At 43.2% G+C, this 9,362-nt stretch overlaps 1 protein-coding gene across 4 annotated transcripts in view; it reads left to right on the top strand.

The window, feature by feature from the left end:
• Positions 1-118: 118 nt before the first annotated feature.
• XRCC6 (X-ray repair cross complementing 6) overlaps positions 119-9,362 on the top strand; it is a 35,607-nt gene continuing 26,363 nt past the window's right edge. For 2 of the 4 annotated variants that reach the window (XM_032346121.1, XM_032346120.1), the window contains exons 1-5: positions 119-223; positions 866-949; positions 4,024-4,136; positions 8,184-8,322; positions 8,585-8,839. In XM_032346121.1, coding sequence (XP_032202012.1) covers positions 874-949; positions 4,024-4,136; positions 8,184-8,322; positions 8,585-8,839 — 583 coding nt within the window. In that variant the 5' untranslated portion in view covers positions 119-223; positions 866-873. Of the gene's footprint in view, positions 224-865; positions 950-4,023; positions 4,137-8,045; positions 8,142-8,183; positions 8,323-8,584; positions 8,840-9,362 lie in introns of those variants that run through there. The other 2 variants (XM_032346122.1, XM_032346124.1) reach the window with 2 other exon arrangements.

Below are 9,362 nucleotides of genomic sequence, written 5' to 3'. Positions count from 1 at the left end.
GGGGCGGGGTTTCGCGGAAGGGGGCGGGGCTTTCGCTCACGGGCTCGGATTCGTTCGAGACAGTAGTGGAAAGCGGGTGGGGGAAGTGGGCGTGTCAACTTGAGGAGGAATGTGCGCGCTCTGCGTGATGACGTAACGGGCGTTGATTGGAAGCGCGAGCTGGAGCCCCTGCGAGCGTGGCGCCCCGCCTTTTGTCCAAATTGATCTCTTCGTTGTTTCTAAGGTAGGCAGTTCGGGCTTTTCGCTTTGTCCCTTGCTTTCCGGCCGGGGCTGGCCTCAACGTGCTTCGCTCACTTAGTCTTGCGCGCCCCTCTAGCCTCCCCGCGAGGCAGCGTCAGCACGAAGTGTGCAGACCGGCGGGGTAGAGACTGATTCTGGTTCCCGTCCCCTCCTCCGTGGGAGGCGGCACCTGGCCTTGAGGCCAGCCTGCAGTGAGGCCCTCTTGCTCTGCGTGGCTGGCCCAGGAGTTGGGGGAAATTTGGGGGCGGGATGAGCACAGTGGGTCCGCTAGAGTATCTAGTACCCTGGAGCAGGAATTCCGTAGGTCCAGATGGTGCTGGAGGCCAGACGGGACCTTCAGGTTGGGCTGCCCCAGCACCCCAGTCAGTCGGAGGGCCGCTACGAGCCCCGAAGCGGCCCTGAGGGATAGCGGAGGTGAGGCTGCCGCTGGAATGATGCCTACGGCCGTATACTACTAGTACATCTCAGTTACTGAGAGCTCTGGAGGCAGCAGGATCCAGCATCCACATTCCTCACCAGTAACCTTGAGACTTTAGGGCGGATCTCATAGGAGCCTAGGAGTCGATATTTTTAAGGGTTAAATTTGCTTCTTACTGATCATAACTTTCTTTCACCTGGTGAGCAGTAAACAATATGTCAGGTTGGGAGTCTTATTACAAAAACGAGGGCGATGAGGAAGAAGAACAAGAAGAGGGACTTGAAGCAGGAGGTAAGTGACTTCAACGTGTGTGCAGTTCTGTGTATGACTTTCCCTGTCTTTGCTGTCTAATGGCTTACCCTGCCCTCCCCAGAGAATCTCAAATGCTTTTCTTCCTTTGAACTTTGCAGAGCTATCCAAGGCTCTTTTACTCAAGTCCTACTCCAGTGCTTGAGACATTTGTAGCCTTCAACTTTTACTGGGTTCTGGTAGGTAGACAGACATCTGTTGAGCTCCAGTCAATGACCCTGAACATTGGTACCTTTTGTCACCTTAGGTGGCTCAGGGAAGACCCTTCCTCACCCAGGAGAGTTGTTTTACTCATTGTAGGACCTCAGTATAAAAATGTCTTCACCACGGGCGCCTGGGTGGCTCAGTGGGTTAAGCCACTGCCTTCGGCTCAGGTCATGATCTCAGCGTCCTGGGATCGAGTCCCGCATCGGGCTCTCTGCTCAGCAGGGAGCCTGCTTCCTTCTCTCTCTCTCTCTGCCTGCCTCTCAGTGTACTTGTAATTTCTCTCTGTCAAATAAATAAATAAAATCTTAAAAAAAAAAAAAATGTCTTCACCCTACAATAACTGCAGCAACCAAAGCGAAAACGTGAGCAACACAGTTACGAGATTCATTCTCTCACCATGGTCTCAGGCGTGGTAGTAACACAAAGCATAAAGGAAGAGAAGTAAGGGGGACGTGTAGTTTACATACTGGTGAATTTAAGTCCTGGGTAAAAAAATTTTAAAGTGTTTTTACTAAAAGCGAGAAACACAGGAAACATATAACATAAAATTTGCTGTAATCTACTGCCCGAACACTACTACTGCCAGCTTTTTGGCATTTTGCCTATTTCCTTCATTGAAGGAAGTTTCCTTCATCTTTCATTCTAATATTTAACTATGTATGTCTGCTTTTCTTTGTGTCTGATTTTTTATAATCATAGCGAATATATGTTTTTTCATTTTCATTTGTACCAGTCTTCCAAAAACAATTTTATTTTATTATTATTATTTTTAAAGATTTTATTTATTTATTTATTTGACAGAGAGAGATCACAGTAGGAGTGAGGAAGGGAAGAGATCACAGAGAGAGAGGAAGGGAAGCAGGTCCCCCGCTGAGCAGAGAGCCCGATGTGGGACTCGATCCCAGGACCCTGAGATCATGACCTGAGCCGAAGGCAGCGGCTTAACCCACTGAGCCACCCAGGCGCCCCCCAAAAACAATTTTAAACATAGATTTTGTGTTCTGTCTTTTTTCCTTAGTACATTATAGATATATTTTCCCATGTAACTACATATATGTCATCTTTATAACTCATTTTAAAGGTACTGTGATTTTTTCAGTCTGCTTCCCATTGGACATTTTAGTTACTTTCAATTTCTTTTTTTTTTTTTTTTTTTAAGATTTTATTTGTTTATTTGGCAGAGAGAGACACACACACAGCAAGAGAGGGAACAAAGCTGGGGGAGTGGGAGAGGGAGAAGTAGGTTTCCTGCTGAGCAGGGAGCCTGATGTGGGGCTCGATTCCAGGACCCTAGGATCATGACCTGAGCTGAAGGCAGATGCTTAATGACCTAGCCACCCAGGTGCCCTATTTTCAATTTCTGACTTTAATGAACAACATTGTTGTGGAAAATTTTGTATAAGGGGTTTCCCATATCTTATGTTCTTTAGATTGCTAAGAGGTAGAATTCACTGGGTCATGATAGAATTTTTGTACAAACCATAAGAGACTCTTAATCTCAGGAAACAAACTGAGGGTGCTCTAAGAGGGGGTGGGGGGGATGGGGGTGCTGGGTGATGGACATTGGAGAGGGTATGTGCTATGGCGAGTGCTGTGAATTGTGTAAGCCTGATGAATCACCGCCATGTACCCCTGAAACAAATAATACATTATATGTTAATAAAAATAAATTAATTAAAATGAAAAAAATTTTTGTTTAGGGCTCTTGACCCTTAATCGCCATATTCTTTTATAGATGGGAAGTTACATTTATTGTATTGAAAGCAGCAGTGTGAAAAAAAGGGAGACAACCAGACATTTTATGTGTTTCTTTTTTTTGAAGATTTTATTTATTTATTTATTTGAGAGAACACAAGAGAGAGATTGAGCAGGTGAGTGAGCAGGCAAGGATAAGCATGGGGGAAGGGCAGAGGGAGAAGCAGACTCCCCGTTGAGCAGGGATCCTGACTGGGGCTCGATCTCGATTCCAGGACCCTGAGATCGTGACCTGAGCCAAAGGCAGACACTTAACTGACTGAGCCACCCAGGAGCCCCCATTTTATGTTTTTTTTTTTTTTTTTTTTTTTTAATTTATTTGACAGACAGAGATCACAAGTAGGCAGAGAGGCAGGCAGAGAGAGGAGGAAGCAGGCTTCCTGCTGAGCAGAGAGCCCGATGCGGGGCTCGATCCCAGGACCCTGGGATCATGACCTGAGCTGAAAGCAGAGGCTTTAACCCACTGAGCCACCCAGGTGCCCCCATTTTATGTGTTTTTATAAAAAACTCAGCATCGCCTATGATGCCAGAAAGGAAAAAAGAACACCTGAATCTGATGATGAACCCTCTCTAGGTCCTCAGTAGGAAAGACAGAGGATTATGTCAGTTTATACTGAAAGAGTGCAGTCAGCAAAATCCAGAAAGTGGAAAACTGTGTAACACAGCATTCTGGTTCTTTGGCAAATAAGTTATAAGACACAAAAATGGAGGTGTATCTATAGATTAAGAGGTTTCAAAAACTTATTTTTTCTAAGTAGGCTCCATGCCCAGTGTGGAGCCCAACTGGGGGCTTGAACTCACGACCCTAAGATCAAGACCTGAGCTGAGATCAAGTGTCAGATGCTTAACTGACTGAGTCCCCCAGGTGCCCCCCGAAACTTAATTAAATCAAAACTAGTGTTTAGGAATGTTCACTAGGATGATAAAACTACAAAGGAAATAAGGAAATGATTATTGAAAGTCAGTTTAGTGGTTACTCTTTGGAGGAGGGTGGGCATTGTAATGGGCTTTTTTCTCTTTGTTTTACGTGAATAATAAACATGATAAATATGACCACAAGTGCAAACATTTTCTTCTGTTTTTTTCCCCCATAGGAGAATATACATACTCAGGAAGAGATAGTTTGATTTTTTTGGTTGATGGTTCTAGGGCCATGTTTGAATCTGAGGGTGAAGATGAAATGACTCCTTTTGACATGAGCATCCAGGTAAGACGGCCTGCTATTTAATTTAAAAAAAGGAAAGAAGGAGAGGAAGAAAAAAGTATTAACACTACTCTAAAAATTATGGACTCTTTGAAAAATTTGTGAATGATCGGTGTTGGTTAGCCTCTCCCAGGATGGCTACATGTACTCTGAGCTAAAAAAAAAAAAAAGGTAGCAGCACTGGAGAATAGACCCATTTTATTTTGTGTTTGGACTTCAGACCCTAGGAATACATTGCTCCCACTTCTTGTGTTAGCGCTGGTGGCACAGAAGGGCTCCTCCTCCTGTAAAGATGTGTGTGTGAAGGAAGAAAGGATATTCCAACAGTTAATGGTGTTAAATGAGTCCTCTTTTTATTGGTATTTGGAAGTTGAGTATTACCCATGGCTGAAAAAAGACTGCAAAAAGACAACCCCATTTAAAAATGGGCATAAGGGCGCCTGGGTGGCTCAGTGGGTTAAGCCGCTGCCTTCGGCTCAGGTCATGATCTCAGGGTCCTGGGATCAAGTCCCGCATCAGGCTCTCTGCTCAGCAGGGAGCCTGCTTCCTTCTCTCTCTCTCTCTCTGCCTGCCTCTCTGCCTACTTGTGATCTCTCTCTGTCAAATAAATAAATAAAATCTTTAAAAAAAAAATGGGCATAAGATTTGCAACATTTTTTTTAAAAAGATTTATTTATTTATTTATTTGATAGATCACAGGTAGGCAGACGGGAAGGCAGAGAGAGAGGGGGGAAGCAGGCTCCCTGCTGAGCAGAGAGCCCGATGTTGGGCTCGATCCCAGGATCTTGAGATCATGACCTGGGCCGAAGGCAGAGACTTAAACCACTGAGCCACCCAGGTGCCCCAGGATTTGCAACATTTCTCTAGAGATCTACAGATGGTCAAGAAGCCCTCAAAAAGATGCATATCTTTAGTCATTAGAGAAAAGCAAATTAAAAGCAAAGCAAAACCATAGTGAGATAATATCCCACCCACTAGCATGGCTTTATTTTAGAGGGGAAAAAAAGGATACAAAGAAACGCTGGCAAGGATGCAGAGAAATTGGAAACCTAAGTTGCTGGTGGGAATGTGAGATGGGTGGACTGCTGTGGGAAACAGGATGGCAGTTCCTCAGAGAATTAAACATAGAATTCTCACATGACCCAGCAGTCCCTCTCCTAGCTGATTACCCAATAGAATAAAAACGGGTTCAGGTCTTGATTCTGGTCTTGATTACAAACTATATGAAGACAGAAGAGTTGCTGAACCTTTTGGTATCTATCTCCTCATCTGCGTAATGGAGAAAATAATAGTACCAGTCCCATCAAGGAGTAAATATTTGGTTTTGTTCTGTTTTGTTTTGAGATTTTACTTCTTTATTTGAGAGGGAGAGAGAGCACAACCCAGGAGAGCAGGCGGCAGAGGGAGAAGCAGGCTCCCCACAGATCAAGGAACCCAATGTGGGGCTTGATCCCAGGACCTCGGGATCATGACCTGAGCCAAAGGCAGACGCCCACCCAACTGAGCTACCCAGGCACCCCTTGTTCTGTTTTTTTAAAAAATTTATTTATTTAAGAGAGAGAATGTTAGCAGGGGGAGGGGCTGAGAGAGGTAGAGAATCTCAAGCAGACTCCCTACTGAGCCAGGCACCCAATGTGGGGTTTGATCTCATGACTGAGCCAAAACCAAGAGTCTAACACTCAGCCAAAGGCGCCACCCAGGAGCCTCAATATTTTTTTTCTTAAATTGAGCTATAGTTTACATAACGTAAAATTTAACCATTTTAAGGTACACATTTCAAAGGTTTTAGTCATCCATAATGTTGTGTAACCACCACCTCTGTGTTATTCCTGAATGTTTTGAATGGATAAACAAAATGTTTATACATGCTGTGGAGTACTACTCAGCCCTAAAATGGAGTGATATATTGAGACCACAAGGTGAATGAACCTTGAAAACATGTTAAGTCAAGGAAGCCAGACAAAAGGTCACACATTTTGGGATTACATTTATATGAAATAAAAAATACATAATCCTTGGAGAGTGTAGGTCGGTGGTGACCAGGAATGGCGATGGAGGCAGAGGCACGGGGGGAGCAATCACTTAATGGTAAGAGTGGTGCTTGCTTTTGGGGTGATGAAATTCTTTCAGAACTAGACAGTGGTGGTGGTTATCCAGCGTTGTGAATGTACTAAATACTACTGAATTAATTAATGTTAAAATGGTTAATCTGGGGACATCGGCTGGCTTAGTCAGTAGGGCATGAGACCCTTGATCTTGGGGCTGTGAGTTCAAGTCTCACACTGGGTATGGAGCCTATTGAAAAATAAAATAAAAATGGTTAATTTTGTTATGTGAAGTCCACCTCCAGAAGATTAGCATTTCTTTATAGAGAAGAATTATAAATTCTAAAGACTTAGCCGCATATATTATGTTTTATATTTTTAGAGTTTGGAGCCAAACAGAAGCTTCTGATGTTCTAATTTGTATACAGACAGTTCTTGTAGTTGGCAAATCAGAATATCTTGTACCTAGAAAAAGAATTAATGAGAATAGTCCTTAACTTTAAAGCAGTGGTTTTCAGAGTCATCTGTAGACCTTGTTAGCACAGATGCAGAGCCTTACCCCAGAATCAGAATTTCTGGTTCTGTAGATCTAGAGCTGGGACCGAGAATTTGCATTTCCAGCAAGTTCCTAGGTGATGCTGATGTTGCTAGTTTGGAGATCACTCTTTGAGGAGGACTGCTTTCACCTTTTTGGGATTGTGGCCTTCTTTGAGGATGTGGCAAAAGCTATGTACCCCATCTCCAAAAAAGATACACTCACACTTCTGCATGTAATTTCAAAGGGTTCTTAGAACACTTTATGCCTAAAGGATCCAAAAGAAAAGGTATTACTATGTAGCAAATAAGTGAGACATTCACAGATGAATATAATGTATTTGATAAGCAATGAAAAAATATTTTCTCAAAAAAAATTTTTAAAAAAAATTCTTAGAACCTAAAAGAAGCGCTCACCAAAGTTTTTTTTTTTTTTTTTAAAGATTTTATTTATTTATTTGACAGACAGAGATCACAAGTAGGCAGAGAGGCAGGCAGAGAGAGAGGAAGGGAAGCAGGCTCCCTGCTGAGCAGAGAGCTTGATGCGGGGCTCGATCTCAGGACCCTGAGATCATGACCTGAGTCGAAGGCAGAGGCTTTAACCCACTGAGCCACCAGGGGCCCCTCACCAAAGTTTTGTAAATGTTTATAGACTGCTCAAAGTAAAGTTAGGGGATGGAAAGTACGGCAGAAGGAACATAGTCAGTGGTATGATAATAGCTTTATAGGGTGACAGGTGGGAGCTACACTTGTGACGAGCAAAGCATAATGTACAGATTTGTCACATCACTATGAGTACACCTGACACAGGTAACGTTGTGTTACAATATACTTCAATTAAAAAAAAAGAGTAGGTTAAAATACTTGTAGAAATAATTACTAGACAGGATTTTCCTAGAATACTGACATCTTTAATTGTGTAATTAAGCAAATTTTATTCTAAAAGATGCTGTTAGGGAAAAAAAGATGCTGTTAGCAGTTAAGGACTTCCTGTTGGGCCACATCTCCTTATTGTTAGCTTAAACCTTTCGCATAGGTAATTATTTTACATAGGTACCTTCTGTTTCTTGGTCTCAGGCTGCTTGAGGGAAGATCTCATGGCCTGTCCAAACTCAGTCAGTTCAGTAAATGACATTAGTGGGACTCACATCAGGTTTTCTGATTCCAGTGCTGGGCTGTTTTCCCTTCTTAACAGCAGAATTTCCTCCCTAATAAGTGTTTCTAGTTCTTTGATTTCTTACGGTAGGAACTACTCATACTTAACACACTTTGCCTTTTGTTATAGCATAATATATATGCCCATCTTTCTCACTGATTCATGACTTTCCTGAAGGTAGGAGTCAGGCCTTAATCTAACGCCATGGACAGATTCAGCAAATATATTAAGCATCTACTATGCCCCAGGCATTTACGGAGTTTAAATTTTATGGTAAGTTAAATATTAATTGAATTTTTATTTTGATTTTGTCAGTGTATCCTGAGTGTGTATACCAATAAGATCATAAGCAGTGATCAAGATCTCTTGGCAGTGGTGTTCTATGGTACTGAGAAGGATAAAAATTCAGTGAATTTCAAAAATATTTACGTCTTGCAGGAGTTGGATAATCCAGGTCAGTAGAGGCGTAAGATCAGCTTTTCCCTTAAACTGGAAGGTCACTGCCCTGAACAGAGAAGGATATGGAGAAGGAAGTAGATGACATGTTGACTAAGAGTATGCTTTCCTGCAGAGGGGGGTTCTTCCTGGGATGTGCACTTTGTGGGTTAAACACCTCTGGGGTGAGAATAGGACCTCGGCTCTTCTGTTTACCATATAAATGGGACATTAACTCTGTTCTGATTTTTCTGCCTGTTTGACTCCCTGTCTCTGATCAGGTGCGAAACGAGTGCTCGAGCTTGACCAGTTTAAAGGGGAGCAGGGGAAAGAACATTTCCAAGACCTAATTGGCCATGGATCTGACTACTCACTGAGTGAGGTGCTCTGGGTCTGTGCCAACCTCTTTAGCGATGTCCAGGTCAAGATGAGCCATAAGAGGATCATGCTGTTCACCAATGAAGATGACCCCCATGGCCTTGACAGTGCCAAAGCCAGCCGGGCCAGGACCAAAGCTGGAGATCTCCGTGACACAGGTTGGCATCTTCTGTGTTCCTTTCTGTTTTTTTATTTTTATTTTTATTTTTTAAAGATTTTATTTATTTATTTGACAGAGAGATCACAAGTAGGCAGAGAGGCAGGCAGAGAAAGGGGGAAGCAGGCTCTCCACTGAGCAGAGAGCCCGATACAGAGCTTGATCCCAGGATCCTGAGATCATGACCTGAGCTGAAGGCAGAGGCTTTAACCCACTGAACCACCCAGGCACCCCTGTTTTTATTTTTTAAAGCTTTTATTTTTTTTGACAGAGAAAGAGGGAGAGAGTGTGCACAACCGGGGGGAACAGCAGACAGGGGAGAAGCAGGCTCCCTGCTGAGCAGAGAGCCCCACACAGAGCTCTATCCCAGGGCCTCAGGATCATGACCTGAGCTGAAGGGAGACAGTCAGCTGACTGAGTCACGCAAGCACCCCATCCCTGTTCTTTTATTTTTATTTATTTATTTTTAAAAAATTATTTATTTGACAGAGAGAGATCACAAGTAGGCAGAGAGGCAGGCAGAG

The sequence above is a fragment of the Mustela erminea genome, chromosome 6, assembly GCF_009829155.1.
Source record: "Mustela erminea isolate mMusErm1 chromosome 6, mMusErm1.Pri, whole genome shotgun sequence".
Classification (NCBI taxonomy): Eukaryota; Metazoa; Chordata; class Mammalia; order Carnivora; family Mustelidae; genus Mustela; species Mustela erminea.
This window is presented reverse-complemented; position numbering and strand designations above follow the sequence as displayed.